At 37.3% G+C, this 23,064-nt stretch overlaps 2 protein-coding genes across 6 annotated transcripts; one reads left to right on the plus strand and one right to left on the minus strand.

Moving 5' to 3' along the window:
* Nucleotides 1-1,112: 1,112 nt before the first annotated feature.
* On the plus strand, nucleotides 1,113-21,424 carry LOC115453555. 2 transcript variants are annotated; one of them, XM_037444646.1, is made up of 9 exons: nucleotides 1,113-1,240; nucleotides 2,266-2,427; nucleotides 3,053-3,217; nucleotides 3,891-3,977; nucleotides 5,026-5,187; nucleotides 6,231-6,455; nucleotides 6,769-6,863; nucleotides 7,546-7,852; nucleotides 21,362-21,424. In XM_037444646.1, the coding sequence occupies exons 1-8, from the start codon at nucleotides 1,189-1,191 to the stop codon at nucleotides 7,825-7,827; spliced, it is 1,230 nt and encodes a 409-aa protein (XP_037300543.1). In that variant the 5' UTR covers nucleotides 1,113-1,188; the 3' UTR covers nucleotides 7,828-7,852; nucleotides 21,362-21,424. The 2 variants fall into 2 exon arrangements, with proteins under 2 accessions (XP_037300543.1, XP_030038119.1); XM_030182259.2 differs by lacking the exon at nucleotides 21,362-21,424 and having other exon boundaries at nucleotides 7,546-8,427.
* Nucleotides 10,152-21,329, minus strand: LOC115453553. 4 transcript variants are annotated; one of them, XM_030182255.2, is made up of 13 exons: nucleotides 21,257-21,287; nucleotides 20,926-21,017; nucleotides 20,373-20,535; nucleotides 19,563-19,641; nucleotides 18,653-18,803; nucleotides 17,924-18,100; nucleotides 17,030-17,176; nucleotides 16,064-16,162; nucleotides 15,776-15,892; nucleotides 15,125-15,280; nucleotides 12,577-12,732; nucleotides 11,327-11,457; nucleotides 10,152-10,868 (listed from the first exon to the last, which is right to left on the minus strand). In XM_030182255.2, exons 2-13 carry the CDS (start codon nucleotides 20,972-20,974, stop codon nucleotides 10,392-10,394), a joined length of 1,902 nt encoding a protein of 633 aa, XP_030038115.1. In that variant the 5' UTR covers nucleotides 20,975-21,017; nucleotides 21,257-21,287; the 3' UTR covers nucleotides 10,152-10,391. The 4 variants fall into 4 exon arrangements, with proteins under 4 accessions (XP_030038115.1, XP_030038118.1, XP_030038116.1 ...); XM_030182258.2 differs by lacking the exon at nucleotides 20,926-21,017 and having other exon boundaries at nucleotides 21,257-21,329; XM_030182256.2 differs by lacking the exon at nucleotides 21,257-21,287 and having other exon boundaries at nucleotides 20,926-21,202.
* Nucleotides 21,425-23,064: the final 1,640 nt, after the last annotated feature.

Here is a 23,064-nt window from a genome sequence, read left to right on the forward strand (position 1 = left end):
ACGAATTTAGTGACCATTTTTAAAATAGATTCTAAGTATAAAGATCTACTATGAAAACAAAATAGCTGCTTTTGGGCACCACATTAAATTTCCGTTTTAAAGTGAAACGTTATTAGTACAAGAATTTATTCCCATTTTTTACCACAAAATGGCGAGGGTTTTTATTTTCCTGGTCAAGCTATGCAGAATAATCGCTACGCTTCTTCAAACCGCAAACATAACTCATAAATTATTTACTTATTGCAGGTCACGACTGTACGTACTTTAACATATAACTAAAACCACAGACCGTTTGGTTAAATAATATGAAATATATCCTGTTATTATAAATCACGGAAAATATGACAAATAGGTTGACCATGGATCATTCACTATGAAAAATTGCATTTTTTTACAAATGAATGACGGGAAAAGCAAATGCGTCACTTTGTCATGTTGCTCGGTGGCAAAGATAAACAAAGCAGGGGTACTTATTTAAAAAAAACCCTTGCATACCAAATACCTAGCACGTAATATTGGTGTACGTGCTGTTTTAAGTATACTCGAATACCAGAGCATTATTATATTCCTAATGTTTATCTATTTTGCTTTTATATTCAGCATTCGGGCGGCGAACATGTTATATGTATGTATATGGGCGCTGCGTAAAAGTTCGTATTTTAATATAACCTACCTATATTGTTCGGTTTCAACTAGAATACCATAGCTTTTTAAGAAATGTATTATTATTATTCAATTTCTATTTTGGGTCCTTGTTACCTGATATAAATATTTTGACATGAGCATGAGAACTGGATTTACATCGGTATTTTTTTCTTACATTTGCATTGTAATGTCTAGCGACGTCACGCGCTATAATGTGGACGTATGAAAGGTTTTCAAGTCATATGTTTTAGTTAGATTTTTGTTAACTCTTTTTCTTCTAAAGATAGATTTATTTTTATTAAAATGTCAACTTTGTTCTTGGGTGTACTTTCTTCTGTTCTAAGTGCAACAGATTTGCTCCCTAGAGATAAATTAATCCACAATTGTTTTAAAAAGAAATGAGTTATTTATAATAACACCAGAATGTCCAACATAATTAGAAACTGTGGTCACAGCACTTGATAAGTATTAAACACAAAGAAACACAGTAGTGTTGCATGTCGAGTCACCGATGGCTGTATATTTGTCGTGTTACTACCAAAGATGGTGCTAAATGTTGTCGCGCTATTGAACTTGGTGCTCGCTGCACACGCAGGTGAGGTATTTCAACATAACATATATTTAAAGAGTTATATTAACCACAGAAACGGCTGGTAATGTAGAAAGTACTTCAAAATGTTATCAAATATTTCGCAATTTTCTTAAAAAGTAATTTTTCATTTTGTGTTTTTTTCTCAAACACTGGCATTCTAGAAACTGACCTCGTGAATAGGGCCTTAAAAAAAAAGTAAGTATATATTTTATGCTACCTTTGTGGCATGGGGGATCTGTGGGGTTTCGGCAGGGCTGTCACCTAGTGGCGGCCATAACTAATGCGAGACTCTGGGCGGCAGATCTTTGTGAGGCTTTTTATGTGATTGCCAAAGGAGGGTAACTATTTCCTTTGTGTCCCTTGCAAGCGTGAGGCCCTCGAAACGCGAAGTCTTAGGCGGCTGCCCCGTTTGCTATTCCTAAGGCTGTTACTGGTTTCACTTTCGACTATACCTACTGAGATATGCTTCAGCACTGCACCTGTGTATAGGGCGCCGCAACAAAAGTTATTTAAATGACTTAAAAGACACCCATAAAAAGTAAAAAGATTCTCAACCATACGTCTCAACCATCGTCTATTTAACAACTACTCATTGAGACCATTTTTATGAGCCCAAACAAGACATATCTTCTGTAAATTGCTGAGGAGTTGGATATCCCTCAAACTTCTTAATGCAACATCAGCTTAGTTGCCACGTTGAAAAATACCACCAAAATGCACGTCAATTGTGCATTTAAAAGTAGGAAAAGAGCTGATGATCTTCAAACGCCTGAATGGATCATAATAGATTATAGCTAAAATAATATCGATCATATCAGCTTCTAAACTAAAATAACTGTATCAAAATCGTCAAATCATTTAGGAGCGATGCCACAGACAGACATACATAATACGAGGGGTGTTTTTGTGACGGGATTTAAAAACGGCAGCTTTCTTTAACTACTCATGCATATTCTATAATCTGCGGTTGTAGGTTTGAACCCTGGATTCGAGACCGATGCCGTGTTAATTATATTCTTTTTTTACAGTGTTACCAAGTGTTTATATCAATAATAAAAAATTAAAACTGAGCCAATCGCCTAAAAATTCGTTGATATGGGCCAATGCAACATACGAGTTCAGAGAAAATGAGATGGCTTACGTGCAATGTTACGTGAGAGATCTAGGCATTATAACTTTTAAAGTGAAAGGTACGTAATGAATAATAAATCCTTTATATTGTGTTACTATCTTCGAATCACAGCTCTTCCCCCAGAATCAAAGTTCCACAGGCGACGGGCATTTTGTCTAAACTATTAAAAGAGAAGGGATTTGATCTTTGTATGATTCTTTGTAATGGATAAACTTGAGAACTACTATATTGATTTTGAAGAAGCTGCTTTATTTATCCCGGGAATGGATACAAGTGGTCGGAGGTAGTGGCTGGAGCCGCAGTCAAAGCTAGTCCAGGATGATATTACCTATCCGTTACTTTTAACGATTCGATTACATTTAGATTTAATTATTAACCCGTTGTTCTGTTGCTCTATAAAGTACGAGAGAACTCACAAACACTTTACCACTAAGAAATCTCCCTCGCATGCCTCCACTGCATCGTAGTGTCATCACCGTACGATTTTGGACGCCCACTGCTGGACTTAAACCGCCCCTAAACATTTCCAGAACAACCTGCCATATTCTAAGGTATTCTTGGCAAATTCGCAATACTTTGATACTCATTTCCTCTTGCGTAAATCATGAAATTATGTATTTTTAAGATAACCTTACATAGATGTAAAAAACAGTAGAGTTAATTATTCTTTTCTATAATTTGAGATGAACCGGATTTAGCGGTATACATAAACACCACGAGTATAAATATGTATATGAGGATGAAGCCGGAGAGAGATGGGAAGTATATAGATTGTCATCACAATGTAGCTGGCGTGGAGTCCATTGTGCGGGTGCTGCTGAAGCGACAGCCGACCAGCACAAGTCAAGGTATGTTCTAGACTTATTTAGATTACAACTTTGGTATTTAACTAGACAGACTATCGCGCGACATATTCCTTACTTAAGTAAGTTAGTAAATAGTAATTTGGATGCAGAGTTTAGTTCTTTCTACAGTTTGTAAATAAAGAGGGCGCCGTCCACATTGGCGCGATTTATTGTGAAATAGTTTGTATGTAGTCGTACGATGTGCTGACAAACAGTTTATAATACAATTATGTATTATTATTTCATGGTACGCAGTAACAATAAAAATAAACCTTATATTAACACATAAAAAATATTCGGAATTACTAATAATAATGTAAATATGGGAGGTATTAGACATGAAAACTGTGTGATTTTCTGATATAATAGTGGTTGTAAAATCGTATCTAGTTATTCGGTTTCTCGTGTACACAAGCCTAACTGGGTTGTTACCACCGCAATGTCTACTTCTGCCGCTAAGCAAAGTTGTAGCAACATTGTAACCAGTGCAATTCCTTAGCAATCCGAAATTTACGATGTAATGTTTCAAGAGCCCGGGGCAGCTACGTGCTTTATAATTTAAAGTTTGGGTGGTGTTGCTACTGTTTCTGGGTATTCGACTATTAATTACCATCAGACGAGCGGTTTGCTAAATTTGTTATTAATTTGTATAAAAAATAATCTACACAAATTGCAGACGCAGAGGGATCGGACAATGAGGAGATTCTTTATTGTTCTTCAGAGTGCACAAGATCATCAGTAACTGCCATAAAGAATCCAAACGGTACAGTCCTTATCAAGGTTGTTTGTAACTACGATTCTTTAAATAATGACCATGAACGAGATGTCGCCTCTCTCACACTCTCTATGCAGCCACGTATAGCCTAATGTCGATTACACTTTCTATGCACGCACGGCAAAACGATTTCGTCGCACCCGATGGTAAGTGAGGTGGGATCCAAATAGAGAGTTAATAGAGGAGAGATGATTATGTCACAAGTCGACATAATTATGCCGGCCTAAACTGGCTATGGTCTGGGTTGACTGTATGCAAGTAGTCTAAACTAAAAGAGGAGACTATGTTTACATATACATATGTGAAGACTAATTGGAGCTCAAATAACCTTAAGTGAGACAACAATTTCTCGTTAGACGTGGCTGCTTCGACTCAATTCGAAAGGGAATTTATTGAAGTGACGATAAATATTTTTTAGTTAGGTATCTGGCCGAATAGTGTGTGACCACTATTGATTCCTGTGACTTTATGTTATTTGAAAGTAAGAAGAAAAAATATATATTTTGCAACAAACATAAGGCGAACACAAAATAGAAACAAACAAACAAAACAGACAAAAAGCACTTAAACCTATGTTTCTTACAAAAAAGCTCCAACTCAGCATATTTCCTGGTCTTCCGTTAGGCCGTATGTTTGTTAATGTCGCGAAGGACGAAAAGCTCTTGGCAAAAATAAATACAATTATCTCTTGTCAGCTGCACGCTTGGCTTAAAACAATAATTATAGTCTTTCACATTCTACCTGCCACCTGTATTGTGGGATTGCCGCAACCGCAACATGTTTTCTTTTAAATGAGTTTAGTAGGTTGTTCACCAGCCGCCTGCCTAACATAAATCCCTCCAATTTCAGGCAATTGTATACCCTCATAAAGTGTAAAAAAATAGGTTCTTAAATATTCTAGTGTCAACTTCCTACACTAAAATTTTTCTTTCGCTTCATTATCCACGAAGTTTGGACCATTGTGGACTACTTAGGTCAAAATGCACTAATATCTTCAACCTTACTCGTTTTGATTTTGAATTTATATAAATTTCAGGTATACAAGGGTTGAATTTTTCGAGAGTACTTTTCATTTATTATCCCTTTGAGGGTTATCAGGAAATACATTATGAATACAAGGATCAAGAATCTTTAGACATCACGTGGGACGTCAGCCTGATAGCTTCTAAGTCAAACGAATACACAGTTTATTGGAAAGGTAGTTTAATATTTTTATTGGGTAGTAGTATAGCTCTAAATATAATCAGTGAATATCCATAACAAACGGATACAAGTCACAAGATTGTATATTACGATTAGTCATATATTTTGGAGCCGATTGGATGGAGACCTCTGATGAGAGCCGAAATGAAAGATAAGTTTCGCTCCGATATGGCTTTGTCCAATAAGGCGAGGAGCTGAGGCAATTCTTGTGTGCTTAGTCTTTAGACCGATTGCATGCCCTTGAATAGAAGGACATTTGTCGCGGCCCTAGGCACACAGGAGTGTGTATACCTCATGGTTGCCAAATTCACATTGGGCATAAGGGCCTCGCGAACATTTCCTCATCTTCTTCACTCTGCCCATGCTAAAGAGGGTTCCCATTGTTCCCCTGCACTTCCTGCCCAAATTGTTCCCTCCTAACTCTCCTCCGGGCCCTGGCAGTCGCTAAGCCGGGGGATTCCAGTATCCGATTCACAAGTTGTAGACTGCAGGATCCCATATAAAAAAGGCAAGTCCAGTGATTGTCGAGTCGCGAAAGAATCGTTGGTATAACTCTGCAGTGTTTATCAGTATGCTCCCAGGATTTATAGAGCTGTGTCCCAAAATTACATCTTGTTTGATATTCTTTTTATAAAATATCGCCACTATTGACTATGTAAAATTCAATTCGGACTGCCTTGGTGGCGTAGTTGTACTGCATGCGCGGTACGACGGCGCCCTGAAGTCCTGGGTTCGAATCTCAAGTCGGGCATAGTGATATTTATGATTTTCTGCTTAATATAAGCCCAGAGTCTGGAATTTGTGCCACATGTGGCGATAGGCTCGCCCCCTAACACTTCATGGGACGGAACACACTTGGCGAAAAGTGGGTGGCCTGGTTGCGCCTCTGCCTTCCCTATACCTTCGGGGATAAATGCGTGATGTGTGTATGAGTGTGTGTGTAAAATTCATTCACCTATTTCATAATCACAATACCAGTTACCATTTTGTGCCTCTTCATCCTCGACTGACACTGCTAACAACTGTTACTACTTCCAGATAAATTAGTGTCTTCATTCCCGGTTATTAAAACTGTGTACGACTGCAGAGTATCCTTAAAGTTTAAGCCGATGATCCTAACGGCTGACGATGATCGCAGCATCATTAAATATTGCAAATCGATAAATGACAAATATCGATCCGACCATGAACAATTAAGAATAATATTAAGACGAATATCCGACACAAAGGGCATGGAACAGGAAGACAACTGTATCCAGTTATGTGAGTACTCGTTTAAAATCACTAAACATGTTAAATATTATTAGGAATCTATTAAATTACACCAAGAAAACTCAATGTAATATTTAAGCTATTTATTTATCAATCAACTCAAATAAGAGAACATTTGTAATGGAACATAGAAAAAGAATAAACTTTGTAATAGATATATGTAAATGTTTGATTGTATGATATGATGTATCAATATGTTTCTAGCTGCCAATTACTTTATTAGCCGCCAAGATCTCGACTGATGAGTTCTTCTTTCATGGGCACATCTCTTTTTTAAGTTACTAAGCACTCTGTATGTTTGCAGCAATATTCATTCCGGTTGGAGTCCTCTGTTTCCTTGCAGTCATATTGATCACAGTAATGTGTGTTATAGTAAAAAGGAAGACGAAAGTATCCAGGGTAAGTGTTATTTATGCATTTTAACAATTGTATATATCTATATAGTTGTATATGTATGGTATAATGAATATGATAAATATAAAAAGAGAAGTCTTGGCTCACTTATTTGCACACTGACTTAGCCCGCTTTCGGTGCTAGAAGGCTGATATTTTACACATCTTTATAATATTTAATGAATAAGTCCAAAATTTATATGTGGGAATATACAAAAAGGACTTTCAGTGGGACGGAGTCGCGAGCAAAAGTTACTTATAAATCAAGCTGTAAACTAGAGGGCGCTCTGTGTGAGTATGCTATTATACAAGTTATGTTCATTACTTCAGCTCGTTCATTAGGCGGTTCATACCCCTCGCACAGACGGTTTGCATCACCCTTACTGTTTCGTAGATCGTTAATTTTTGTAAAGTTTGAACGAGGAATGAAACAGCAACTTTGGCCCGATATACAGCCAATAACTAGTTCCTTTAGATATTTGCGTGTAAAGAGTTGTTGCCATCTCGTCTCCAACTTGGAAGATTTCTCCGTCTAGTTTAATTAAATATCTTCTTTTATCGACTAAATGATCAAGTTACTCGTCTGGCAGCATGAACTTCTACCCTGAACATTAGCTTGCTTTACTCTTATCATTCTGATATTTTCAGAATTCGACATATTTTTGATATACAATGATTACCATTACAGAATGTAACTGACAACCCTAGTTATGGAGATCTCGAAAGCGAAGAGTCGGTAAATCCGTTTCCGTCGCAGTGGGAAACCTACGCTAATGTAATGGAGAGGAGATATCCGGACGCTAACAGCATGGGGCGGCTGTACGCGACGCCGCTGCCCAAGAGCCAAAGGAAGGGTCAGCAGAAAGATATGTACGTGAACTCGAACGCAACCGCCGCGCCCGTTGCGGAGGGATTGTACAGCGTGGTCGAGCGGTGCAGTGCACAAGAGCACGCGCCGCGCATACAATAAAATTATTAAATTATTTGAAAATTTCATGAAATTAAATAATACCAAAAAAAATTAAATAACAGGTACATACAGGTACTTTGGAGTCGGTGACAAATTAAAGTTTAACTTTGTATATTGTTTCCATATATGTATTGATCTTACTTAGCCAGCAATTTTATTATACCAAAATTGGTAACCTGTACATGCCTGTTGTATGAAATAATTTGGTTTTTGAAGGCGGTTTAATTAATGTTAAAAAAGTTTTTATTTTTTGTGTTAGTTATAACAACTAGCTTCCTCGGTGGCGTAGTTGTATTGCGCACACGGCACGACTATCGCACTGAGTTGTAATTTGCTCCCGTGGGACATAACGGGATTTTTATATAGATGTCACTGGCATTATTTTGGCACTAGAAATCGCTACAGTGTGAATTAGGGAATTACGGGACGGGATGTAGAAAGAATAAAGCAAAATATTAATTTGTAACAAGCAAGATTACAAAATAATATAAAAAAAAACTTTTTTTTAATGTATATTTATTTCGTGGTTTTATCCATAAGGACATTGCAACCCCGTCGAAACTAACATTAACAAGCACAATAAATGAAAATATAATTTTATGTACAGTGTAATATACTTAACAGTGATGGTTACACAGGTAAAAAGTAACCCCCTTATTCATAGACGTTATTTATCTAAGGACGGAGCATTGCTGTGATAAGTCTGTTTCTCAGTTTTGTTTATCTGACAGTCGACTAGATTTAAGTTATATCTCAATTTAGCCAATCACAACGGTCTTATGTCTACGCACTGCGAAGGCTGCCATGCCGTCAACACTGAGAAACAGACTTGTTATCCCAGCAATGCTCCGTCCTTAGATAAAAAAGTCTATGAATGGAATGGGGTTAAACTAATCAAAATCAGTTGCCAGGAGACGCAATCCTTTTGCCACTTCTATATGTGGCTTTGCTAAAATAGGTTGTACTATTTCAACATTGATTTTATATATTTTAAATTCCCTAATTAATAAATCTCTTTCATATTTCTTTTTCACGCAATCCATCAGCAAATTTTGAACATAAAATAACAAATAAAGAAGCTTTAATGAAAAATTCTAAAAACCAAAATATTATACTAAAGTTTTGGAAGCACGACCTTCTTTATGAAATGGCTTATTGGGCACATATTTTATGCAACTCTGTGTTTTAATATTTTAGTTTTCCCCGCGGCTTAGTCCGTGTGAAACTGTTCTACTTTTATATTGTTTTATACTTGATAGACTAATAACAGAGACTGTAGAGGGACCCATTAACCAGATTTAAAGATTAGCCGGTTTTCCCAATACCTAACCATTCCATTTAGTTGGCCCATTTGCAATTTAACACTTATACCCAGAGATAATTGATAAGTAGTCAAAACTAACTTTAGTAGTTGCGGAGCTCCAGTCAATTTGACCGCCTCGGCAATTTGCTAGTGAAGAGAAATAACAAAATAAAACATATTGGTTAATTAATATTAATATAGTTAAGTACTTCATGCCACTGCAACTGCGTTATGCAAATAATCTATTATTAAGGATAATTAATATAACAGGAAAATTTGTAATATATGTCCTAGTGACAGGGTGACGATAGCTTCTAGAAACAATGGTCATTTATCACACACACACACACACTCACTCACACCATCACGCATTTATCCAGAGGCGCAACGCACCCACTTTTCGCCAAGTGTATTCCGTCCCATGATGTGATAGGGAGCGAGCCTTTAGCCATATCGGGCACAAATTCCAGACTCCGGGCTGATACTGAGCAGAAAATCTCACATATCACTTTGCCCGACCCGGGATTCGAACCCAGGACCTCAGAGCACTGTCGTACTGCGCATACAGTACAACTGCGCCACCGAGGCAGACATTTATCAGAGCCCCAATCGCAAAATGTACAATCTGACGCCAAGTTGCACGCCATTTATTATTAAACGCAGATGTTTAATAGAAAAAGTCACACCGAGTACTGAACTTTACTAATTGACACGATGTATTAGATCCATTTATGCAATTTTGTCGTTGAATATAGCTGGTGTTTTGTCGCGGACTTATTATGATTCAAGCCAATTCATTAAATAGTTTATGAATTAATTTTTAATAATCATAACATAGGGTTATAAAAAATAAGCACTTGACCACTGTCACTAGCACTACACAGACAATATCAAATATTTTCAATGGCAGTGCTTTTGGAACCAGATGCAGATCACTTGTTCTCTAAAAAAAAGTCAATATGAATTTGTGCTGGGGGGAGGAACGACTCAGTGACAACCAGCATAAAAATTAATAAACCAGTAACACAAATTTATCTTATTTATTATAAGCTTCGTCAATATCGTAATTGTAATGGAAAAATAGTTTCCAACTCCTCTCTATCCTTCTATATCATTAATTTCATTGCGGGCTCGGGCTAGTGTTCCCTGAGACTTGCCGAGCTTCACCGCTCTCATAGAATGCGTGGCTGCCGATTCTGGCTTTTAGAACGTTGCAGAAATGGGTGTGAGGGAGAGATAGTCCTCTATCATGTAATTGTGTTTAATTATCATTACTTGGGTTATTTCTCTTGAAAGCCACATCAGAATTGGGTGTCACGTAATCTCTTCTAACGTTCGCATAACAATGTCCAAGTTCCAAATTATGATGATCTTCGTGGATGACTTCTGCATACAAAGTATTTGGTTGTGCATGATTCACTTCCGAGTAAATACATTGGGGTTGGGTTGGATTTATTTGTGAATATATATTATTATCTTTGAACTGAAGTTCAGCGTAATTAATTTCTTCTTTGTTTTTGACCCTTTGGTTTTTTGGGATTGGAATGGTGTAAAGGTCTTCGATGTTCTGATGGCTTGTGGTGCTATGAGATCTAATATCATCTCCGGTAGGTACTCTAGCTGCGCTGCCAACAGTTTTTTTCTGGAATTCGATAAGAATTTCTTTGTGTAGCCGTTTTGGGAGTTGCGCGTTGTATTTGTTATTTTCTGTGTTGGCGATATCTTCTGCTTGTTCTAACTGCAAACAACCATATCTAATTAGAGCCTATTTCATAATGTTTAATTAATTTGTTTGGGATGCAGGTATTATTACCAGTCCGATACACTAATATTTTGGAACTAAATGACGCGACAATCGACGTTTTGTCTGCTAACTCCAGGCCACGAACTTCGCATATTTTTCGTATTTTTTTTTAGATTTAGGTATTTGAATTTTTGGATCCGTCGTCTTATGGCCCATTTTTCAAAATCAGATAAATGAATACTCAACTGAGACGACTGAACAATTTATGAATACAATTTTTCATATAGTAGTTTTAAAAATATCTTGTATCTGACGATTGTAAAATCGGTCCTTATCCATAATAAATTTGGCATATATCATTCGCTGAGATTTATTCCTTAAATTAACTATTTACTAAATAATATTAGTGTTGTTACTCAACAACAATTATATTAATTTAAACTACTCTGTACCTTTGAAGTGGAGTTTCTTTTGTTTCTGATAGCGACCGCTACAACTGCCACCAAAATTATTAATATTAAGATAACAAGTAAAATCACCATTTTACACCAATCATATTGTGTTGCATCAACGGGACCTGAAACTATATCGAAAAATAATACTTTAATACGAATACACACTGAAAAACATAATATATATCCATAATAGGTACTAGAGCTCACGAGTCCACCAAAAATTAAAAAAAACACAGCGTAGTCTTGTATTGCCCGCATAGTTTACAAGCAAGGAATATGTGTATTTTTTATAGCATTTTGCGTGACTCTTTTAGCTGGGACTCTTGATGATAATAAGACGTAATACGATTGTATTTGACCACTCCTTTGTCATGCTCCCTTAGTTCTCCACGTACTGCGCTATTTTGCAACAACTAAGATCTACATTTTGATAAAAACGCCGAAAATTGTATATGGGTGAAATGAGATTGGCCATTATTGAAAGAAAAAATGTTTTAGCAGCAGTTTGTGGGTGGAAGGCCTCTTTTATTCGAGGGGCCGTTGGGGTAGACCATTGCAATGAATTACCAAGCAGTCTTATGGGTTTACTGTCGTTTTGCGGTTTGAAGGACATTGTAGCCAGTGTAACTACTGGGCATTATGAGACTTAACATCTTATGGGTACTTTGTAATTTAAGATCTGTATGGTCGTTAAGGGTTTTCTGTTTATGGGCAGTGGTATCGCTTACTATCAGGGTAGCGGCATGCTCGTCTCGTCATTCAAATAAAAAAGTTAAAACCATTGGGTTACAATATTTTATTAATTCATTTAACCTGGGAGCAGCAGTTCGTAAATATTATATTAATGTATGCAGACAGTAGACAAACGGCGATCGCCTAGTTGGGTGTGGAACGGGCTGCCGAGACGAATGTCCTCAGGTTCAAAACCCAAGGGCACACACCTCTGACTTTTCTGAAATTATGTGTGTATTCTTTGTGGCTTGCTTTAATGTTGAAAGAAAACATCGTGATACCTGAGAAGTTCTCTTTAGGAATTTTGAGAGTATGTGAAGTCTACCAATCCGCACTAGTCCAGCGTGGTGGACTAAAGCCTAATCTCTCTCAGTAGTAGACGAGGCCCGTGCTCAGCAGGGACAGTATATATTGATACAGGGCTGATGATAAGGATGATGATGATAGTAGACATTAAAAAGTGAGGTTATCGCTATAAATTATTAGCATATCGCTCAGTACGTATATACTCTTACCTGCAGGCGGTGGATTATTTGTAGAATTACTTTTTACGTAACGAAATAATATATCAGTTTTGAATATATTTATTTTGCAGACGACATTTGTCAAATTATATTCTTTTCTCATTCGCAGCGTGATTGGCTTCCGTTTTTCCGCAACACTAGACAAACCTGTTAATTATAAAGATAATATGTATAGTATACTGTATTTAAACACACTATGTATTTAATTTTATGCAAAGGGACCCAAGCGGTTAAATTGCGGTTTCGAATAGCAGCTCCTTTTCAAGTTAAGGGACTTCAATTATCAATTATAATCAATAGCCCCTAAGAATTACAAGCATTGTACCGATAGAGGCACGAATCGTGAGCACATTCGTGATTGGTCGATTTGATTTCACGATGTTCCACGTCAATGGTTCATTAGTCTATGCTCGTTGTCTATTGGTATATATTATCATGCCGTTAATCGTATAGAACATTTCTTTTCAAATACTTTATTGATGGGTTCTATCGATTATATTTTTGAATAACAATGGTATATGTAAGTCATTGATTATTGATTAGATATTAAGAGGAAGGCTATTTGATAAAGAAGGGAAAAAATATTCTAAATTTAAACTGCTGTCTGTTATAGAAAGTGGTATCAGGTGAAGAGCGCATTCGGCCAAGTTCAACGATCCATCGATAAGTTGAGAGAATGCTCGAAAATATTTATCTATATATATTAAAACAAACCCCTCTTTTCTGTCTGTCTGTGTTGCGATTTTCTCAAAATCTACTGAACAGATTTTTATGAAATTTGGTGTGGAGATAGTTTAAGACCCCGGGAAGATTGTAATCTAGGCTACATTCCATCCCGGGTAAATAAATAGCGGGACTTTTATTTCGGAAACCTCGAAGGTGTTTGACGAAGCTGCGAGCAAAAGCTAGTTTTTCTAATAAATTATTTTAGTGATACATACATCAAACTGTTAACTATTAAAGGTACTTTAAATTCAATCTTCTTTAAATTTAATTCTCTCTTTGTGAGCTTAGAAACGATTGATATTTCATAGAAATTTGCCCCCTATGGGATTAAAACTAAAGAACTTTACTACACTAACTAATCAAACTATAGCTCCTCGCTATTTAAACGTTATACGATCTTACCCGTTATCCGAACTTACCCAAATGCACCTTATACTATCTATACTTAGTCTGGCCATAAATACTGTTACACTTAATTATAAAAAAATATTACATTTGAATTTCGAATCTGTCATTTTTATACGATTGTTCATTGTGTTTTCTCATTTTGGCGCCAATACATTGTAAAATATTTTGCGATATTAAAATGGTGTGGGGTGATAAAGAGAACCGAATCGCTGTGATAGCATTACACAAAGTAGGTATGGAGCCAAATGCAATTTTTAAAACTCTCCATACACTTGGTATTAGTAAAATGTTTGTGTACCGGGCTATTAATAGGTACAATGAGACCTCCTCTGTTTGTGACAGAAAAAGATCTGGCCGTCCACGTAGTGTTCGTACGAAAAAGGTGGTCAAAGCAGTAAGGGAAAGAATTCGAAGAAATCCTGTCCGAAAGCAAAAGATTTTATCTCGGGAAATGAAGATAGCACCTAGAACCATGTCGCGTATTTTAAAAGATGACTTAGGACTTGCAGCCTATAAGAGACGCACTGGCCATTTCTTAACTGATAATTTAAAGAAGAATAGGGTGGTAAAATCGAAACAACTACTGAAGCGGTACGCAAAGGGAGGTCACAGAAAAATTTTGTTTACGGATGAGAAAATTTTTACAATTGAGCAACATTTTAACAAACAAAATGACCGTATTTATGCTCAAAGCTCTAAGGAAGCTTCCCAATTAGTCGACAGAGTGCAACGTGGACATTATCCGACTTCAGTGATGGTTTGGTGGGGTGTTAGCTATGAAGGAGTGACTGAGCCATATTTTTGTGAAAAAGGTATCAAAACATCGGCACAAGTGTATCAAGATACCATTCTTGAGAAGGTAGTTAAGCCCCTTAACATCACCATGTTCAATAACCAAGTATGGTCCTTCCAGCAAGACTCGGCGCCGGGTCATAAAGCTCGGTCCACGCAGTCTTGGTTGGAATCGAACGTTTCGGACTTCATCAGAGCTGAAGACTGGCCGTCGTCTAGTCCCGATCTTAATCCGCTGGATTATGATTTGTGGTCAGTTTTAGAGAGTACAGCTTGCTCTAAACGCCATGATAATTTGGAGTCCCTAAAACAATCTATACGATTGGCGGTGAAGAATTTTCCCATGGAAAGAGTGCGTGCTTCTATTGATAACTGGCCTCATCGTTTAAAGGACTGTATTGCAGCCAATGGAGACCACTTCGAATAAGCTTTTTATATTTTTAATTGTTTTATATTTATGTATTAAACTGACACACTGTAAAAGTAATAAATGTTATTTGCAGTTAACAATTTTCTTTTTTCTTTATTACAATATTTATGGCAAGACTAGGTACTTAACTACACGAGATTATACGTTTACTCTAGACTACTATAACACTATACCTATACGTACCGTTTATGCTACAATAGACGTATTGTTCTTCGTACCAAGCACTCAATTGTATAATATCGTCGTCTGAGTACGTGTAGAGTATCTTCCTGATACTATTCGCCTCTTCATATGTTTGAAATATTATTTTGTTATCAGTCAAGCCCTTAATGTATATACCTGTGAATAAATTTAATTGAATATACTATTGAAAGCAAATTCCGCGCGTTCCCGCATTGAGTTGGTTGATACACCAAGGTATACAATGGCGGATTTGCCCTAAAGCCCAGTAGGCCTGGACCTAGGACGGCTAGACGACACGGGCGGTAAATCGGGCCAAAAAATAACACTGATGATTACAAGAAATAACTCAAATGCAAAGTATCATGTATTAAAAGCTCGCGTACCTTGAGATTATAATCTTCCTAAATCACTATTTTGGGTTCTGAGAATGGGGCGGCACATGACCTCGGGCCTATAGCGGTTAGGACTGCAAATCCGCCACTGAAGGTATACAATGTGTAAAACTTGCCATCGTGGCCCCCGTAATCAACCTGTGTCTGGTTTTAAAGGCCGACATAATTGTGTTTACTGGGGAGGGGTCTCTCGTCAGTCGACATTCTGAACCCTACGCAGCTTACCTTCAGGTAGTATTTTGTATGGAAAAAATATTACCGTTTCTAGGAAAGTCTTCGTACATCTGTACCTTCGTTATTCTGCCGCCTATAGTACAATTTGCTTCAGCATTATGGTCGTCATGGGATTTAAAGCACCATTCCACATCAACTGGACCTGTAAGTATTTAAAGTTCATTTTAAAATCCAAAAAAATGGGCAACTATAGCTTTAATCGAACTGGCAGAGTTTTCCATTCAGGGCAACTGTAGCAGCAGCTGTTTGCATTCGTACAATATTTTGTAGGAATGTTAACTATAGCTATTAAATTAAAAGAGACAGGGCTCACCAGGGCAAAATACTGTAGGCACGGAACCGGTGTAATAATATCTTACAATATTGCCACTCTGCCTTATAGCTAAACCGTTGACTCTAATGATGTCTTCCACTGAAAATTCCAGAGGCATTGATTAGTTTCATTGTTCGCGTAATTAATGGGTTCTTATGCTTAGCGTCCACTATAAAAGGATGGTGCGAGGCGAGCCGTAACGGTGCCACAGTATCTCGTTCCGCTGATCCGGCCCGCTGTAATGCATGTACTTAATCATTTCTATACAAAATATATAGGCGGAATTTTGCGTTACAACCCGACTTAATTGAACGCTGTCCATTATAATATGTTTAGCAAAGTCGAAAGGTCGAGCGACAGCTTGGGAGTTGGGACTTAAGCTAGTGAGAGGACGAGCCATCAGCACCTGTCAACCACGTTTTTTTTTGCAGGGAATAAATGCGTTATCGCTACTGCCAGCTGGGGGGGTGAGTGGAACTGTTGGTTTCACCGGTCTTACGGCTCAATATCGATATTCGGGAGTATTGCATCATCCGAGCGAGCATTGGACCGAGTCCCTATCCCTATATATATCCTACACCAGCATACCAACCATAACCTGCGGTGGCCTTCTTCGGCGCATACGGAACGGCCCCAGGGTATCTTGTTGACTGAGATAACTCGGCGGAACAGTCCCTGACCTGTCAACCACCCTCAGAGCATTACATATAAACACCGTATAGTTTCAGAAGATATTGACGAGCCTCATCTCTTTCAAATGTAGCAGCGTCGAGCCCACCAATAAGATACCAATCAATATCCGTCGGTTAGTTGGAAACGTACACCATCAAGTATTTTTATTGTCGGGTAAAATGCGGTCTAGACACTTACGAAGCTTTAAGCAAACAGCACAAAAAATGCTGTTATCAGCCCATCATTCATAGAGTTGATTAAAAACTTGCACATTGCGCAACTTATAGTATTTACCGTTTTTTTTATCCAGTAACATGTAGACTCTTAGAAGCGTTTTAGTAGTGTTTTCCTGAAATATGCAATCTATATGTGTTCCGTGGTGATGTGCCTTCAGTACAACTTGGAAATCGACGTCCTCAGTGCTTGCGACACTGGCGTAATCTGAAAAGTCGTTCTACGTGAAGATATCTAACTTTTGAAGCGACGAGCACAATACTGTTTTATTACTTTCTTACAAAGAAGCCATGCATGTTGTTACAGCGTGGTTCATTCTATCATTATAAATAGGGCGAGGCTCTAGTTATATAAGGTGCAAATCTACGCCTGGGATCCATTGGTGTAGGTAAGGATTTTCTCTAGAGGAGCAGATCGTGGAACTAAAAAAATATGCGCAGAATTCTAGGGAGGGTCTTTAGGGTGGGTAAAGACGTTTCTAGCGTATCTCTTAAAGCTATAATAGTGGATTAATCGTTGTTCACTGTACTTTTACTTTGGTCACTAGTTGCAGATAATAGTTATATAGATAATAGTTGTAGAAGTCGCTACATCGTTATAAAAGACATCTTGTCCTTAAACCATAATTATCACGTCAAATAAGTTGGCATATGGGGGAACAACCTTTAAATCGTACAAAATTATCATTAGTTAACTACGACCTGGCTTAAGTTATTCTTGAGCTGATTTATTTTATATAACTAGCTATCAAAATATAACCGATGCCTCGCAGCTTCGTCTGCGTGAAAGAATTATCCGGGATAAAAGTAGCCCACGTCTTTCCAAGGGTCCGAATCAATCTGTATACCAAATTTCATCAAAATCCGTTTGATAGTCTTTGAATTTATCATGCTCAGACAGACGCGGCGGGGCACTTGATTTACAATTTCTAAAGATAAGTTAAGTAATACTCACAGCTGTCGACGTTGTAGACGAACCTTATTGTGCCATTTTGGTGGTTTGGCTTCTTGCATTTGATATTAACTAGTTCGTCTAATACGAATTTGTATGTAACTATAGCATTTACTTCTTTAGATGAGAATACAGGTTCGTTATCCATCACATTTCCATTAATCTCCACTTTCAAACTCTCTGGAAGTAACATAGCATATTATATTTTAAATTTTTACGCCCGATGTACGTTTGAGTAGAATTAAAATGCGCGAAATCGAATCGCATCTACACATCTTGTATGGAATTCGGAATATTTTGGATGCAGTTTCATAGTAAACGCAGGCGATTTAATACGATTGCATCCGATGCGCCGCGCCTAATCGACACTAGGCTTTAAATTAGTTAAATAAGGAACTTCGAAATTATTTTGGGTCTTATATACGTTTTGCTCCTATCGGCATAGCGGACCAGAATTTCAAACTTTGAGCTGATTCTAAGTGGAAAATCCAGATATCACCCGACCCGGGGTCGCACCCGAGACGTCAGCATGACAAGCATGACCATCATGCCAATGCAATGACGCACAACGTCAGTCCACTGTACCAAAAACTGAAATATGAAGATCAGAGGGGCTGCGTGCCCGGCAATCCTCGTGTGTTATGTACTCTATAAACAGGTGACGCCTCTCCGCGGTACTTAAAGTCTGCATGTACGCAGTGTCAATCGATTATATGAAATAAATGTACTCACCCCAATATATTATAGCAAGACGAAATTCACAGTCGATCTTTATGCCTGTGGGACCATCGTGTTTGTACTGAGGTCCTATTCGATTATTTATTATATTCAATAGAAAATAACAAGTATACTTGTAGTTTATAATTGAATTAAAATTAGGAATCTGTAAATATAAACTCTGCCATCATTGCTATATCTACTTTTTAACGGAAATTTCTACATTTTGACATTGCTTTACTAAATGAAACCACATATTCGTTTTCACCTTTACTAACATTGTGCCAAAATCATCCATTAATAACTAATATTTACACCAAAAAACCTGGTTTTAGTTTTCTGATTTTTTTATCATTTTGTTGTTTAATGCAAATATGGCGTGTGTGTGAGTGTATTTCTGACTGAAAGTGTGGTACTACCGCTGCGACAAATTCTCTTAGAGCAGTATTAAAGTAGAGCGCGTAAAATTGAAATTATTTTTTAATAAAGTGTTATTTTTAAGTAGATCAGTATGTGTTTTCATTCAGTAACGCAATGTCAAAATGACTTTATATTTCAATGTCTAATATTCGCGTAAACATAAGACATCATTAGATCTTTAGCGGCGTAAAGGTTGACGCCGCTGTAGAGGAACAGATGGTTACGTTCCTCTATGGAAGGGGAAGATTCCCAGTCAGGCAGATGTTGCGCCTGACCGGCCGCGGCGCCTCCGACGGTCCCTATTCGGAAGTGGTATATATGCTGCGCGTCGCGCAAATTGTGAAGGCGTAATTCAGGATCGATGTCGCCATCTATCGTGATTGCTGTGTGATATCACTCCAGTTGTGTCACTGCATCGATCTTCATGCAGTTTTAGCGATGCTGACGAAATGGCGGTATATGCACTAATTGTACCGCCAGAAATCAAACATAATAAATTACTTACTAAAGCATAAAGATAGTGTTCGTGTATCGATGACTCTACAAAGAGTATCTTTTCTTCGTTATTATCATGCCGATAGCACCTGTAAATATATAAAGGGAGATAAGCCATATAATCAGTTACCACCAATGACTTAGCTCAGTTGAGCTTTGCTTACATAACCGTGATATTTTTATGCGTGTGCAGACTGGAAACTATGTAAACTCCGCGCCGAATTTTTGTGCGCTCGATCTGCACACCGAATGCATACCCATGCACGGGGGGACTATTTCAAAGGGCACACAGATAAGTGTGTATAGTATATAATGTTCTCATGGTTATACATTGTGGCCTAAGAGGGCTCGCGAACATGTTCTGGCCCTCTCTTCCGCCCATCCTAAGTTAGTTCCTTCTCCTTCCGCCACACTTCCTTCTCAGCTATCCCCTTCCAACTTTCCTCCAGGGCCCTGTAGTAGTCCATTCGCAGGTTTCCTGCGTTTTATCCTTTTATAATAAACTCAAGATTGCGAGCAAAGATACTAACACAAATTATACTAACAATAGTCTTTAATTACAAAAAAACGAAGAGCTAGTTAGAAGAGGGAAGACTTAACGGGAAGTCCGAATTCTTGTTTAAATTATAATAACAGAGCAATAATGATTTTTTACAAATCCTGCCAAGACATTAGACATGAGACGTAGGAACAAATCGCACCTTTAGAATTACAATACCGCAGTGCAAAAATCCGTTAAATTATTATTATGCACATTAGAAAAATGACAAACTATCGAATGTAACATCGACATTCGGTAATTTAACGTATATGTACTTACTCGAATTTATTTCCAATTAACTTTATTGATGTTGGTTTATGTATGTACAACATAAGTGGTATTGCTTCATATAAATAAACCTGATCCTTATTGACGCACATGAGCTTGGTTGGACCGTCGTAATCATTTCTCACGATAGTTATCGTGTAGTTCTGTTCGTATTCTGAAACAAAGCTATTTAAAATTATGAACTACTCGGTAAGCATATTCTGAAACAAAGCTATTTAAAATTATGAACTACTCAGTAACCTAAACCATTGATTCCCAAAGAGGCCAGGTGACACACCCAGGGGTCCATAAGAGACTTACGGCCGTGACCAAATAATAGGTGTTCACGAAAATTTATCTGGTTTGATAGTAAGTACTAAAATGTTACCCTGACTTCGCTTATAACGATGGCTCCTAAAAAACTATTGCATCTAGAAAAAGTACTGAGTTTATCGACCAAAATAACGACCTTCCTACGCTGCTTCTTCAGCAATAAGTCGCCGCGAGAGTTTACGAAATGAACAGCATAGTTCATTTCTCAAAATGGTAATATCAACCCACTTACCCGCAGTCACAGACAGCAATGTCCAGAGCAGGAGCGCCACGGGAGACATCACGACATACACACACGAAAACTGCGCGATACTGACAATTATCCTTGTTTGGTAACAAATGTGGTATTATTTATTTATAATTCTTTATTGTACACATGTACACGAGGAAAGACATAGTATATCCACTTGTACATAGAGTACAATTGGCGGTCTTATCACTTGAGGCAATATCTCACAGACAACAATATGGCATGGATATTGAAAAAGGAAAAGAAATGGCAGTTTTGGTGTACACTATGTCCGTGGAATTGTTATAAAATAAATGAAATAAATAATACATACCTAGGGATGTGCAGAATATTTGTATCCGTAACCGCAAAGTTCCGAAAAAAAATTGTATCCGTATCCGTTACTTTTTGGCGGATCTATAATGGATCTTTTACATTAATAATAATTATAATAATATCAGCCCTGTATTATATACTTGCCCACTGCTGAGCACGGGCCTCCTCTACTACTGAGAGGGATTAGGCCTTAGTCCACCACGCTGGCCTAGTGCGGATTGGTAGAGTTCACACACCTTCGAAATTCCTTTAGAGGAACTTTTCAGATGTGCAGATTTCCTCACGATGTTTTTCTTCACCGTTTAAGCGAACGATAAATTCACAAAGAATACACACATGATTTTTTTTGAAAAGTCAGACGTATGTGCCCTTGGGATTTGAACCTGCGGACTTTCGTCTCGGCAGATCGTTCCACACACAACTAGGCTATCGTGGCTATTACATTAGTAATTAGTATTAACGTATATTACATTCTCCATAAGAAGGTGGAAGTCACCAAAAGCACGCGTAGTACAAATCGATTCATATACTGTAGCGTCCATTTATTTCAAAGTCACGCGTTCAGATGCCGAATAAGTAACAAAGCTGGAACCCGTATCCGCAAACGCGGTTTATAAACGATTCGTCACATCCCTACACAAAAAAATATATAAAGACTTTATATGGTAAAGAAAGAAAGCAGCGATAGCCTAGTTGGGTGTGGAACGGACTGCCGAGACGAATGTCCGCAGGTTCAAATCACCAAGGGCACACACCTCTGACTTTTCTAAAAAATCATGTGTGTATTCTTTGTGAATTTATCGTTTGCTTTAACGGTGAAGGAAAACATCGTGAGGATACCTGCACATCTGAGAAGTTCTCTATAGGAATTTCGAAGGTGTGTGAAGTCTACCAATCCGCACTAGGCCAGCGTGGTAGACTAAGGCCTAATCCCTCTCAGTAGTAGAGGAGGCCCGTGCTTAGCAGTGGGCAAGTATATATAAGACAAAGTACTACGTATGTTTATTTGGAACTTCAAACTATAAATTAAATAAACTTGCGTTGCTCTGAAATCAAAGATATTTTATTAAGTAATTAAGTACATACATCACAATAATAACAGTATATAACCAAAATGGCATATTCTTACCTGAAATCAAAGAAACGACAATTAAAGTTAATAATTTCAGTTTGTCGGTTCCTTTTAAAATATTTTATAAAATTATATTTTCTCTCTATTTGCTGATTTACTTTGTGTCAACTGTCAACAAGCCATTTTACCAACCATGTAGGCCGCTATAACCTATTTAAAACTTAAAGGATTCACAGACTAGAATGTATATAATTTACATCTCCCCTCCCAACAAAGATTTTTTTTCAAAAAAAATCCCTTCTCTGTATTTTTCTCCTTATTATACAAGAAAATAACATAAAATAAAAAACTTAAATTATACATATTATCAAAAAAAATTCTCTTCTCTGTATTTTTCTCCTTATTATACAAGAAAATAACATAAAATAAAAACTTAAATTACACATATTATCTGTGTGTTTTTATGTACATATTGGTATGAGTTTTGTGACATGAAAGAGATTGGACTCTGACTTTTTATGACCTGTATTAATTCTATATATTGAATTTGATATCTTTTCAACAATTTCAAATGGACCAATTCTCAACTCGTCTAATTTATTTCTATTTAACTTGTTACCATTCTCTACATATACCATATCACCTACTTTGAAGTTATATTGAGTTCTATTTTTATCAAATATTAGTTTATTGTAATTATGTGACTTTATTGAATTTTCAAATGCTATTTTCTT

This window comes from Manduca sexta, chromosome 28, assembly GCF_014839805.1.
Source record: "Manduca sexta isolate Smith_Timp_Sample1 chromosome 28, JHU_Msex_v1.0, whole genome shotgun sequence".
Classification (NCBI taxonomy): Eukaryota; Metazoa; Arthropoda; class Insecta; order Lepidoptera; family Sphingidae; genus Manduca; species Manduca sexta.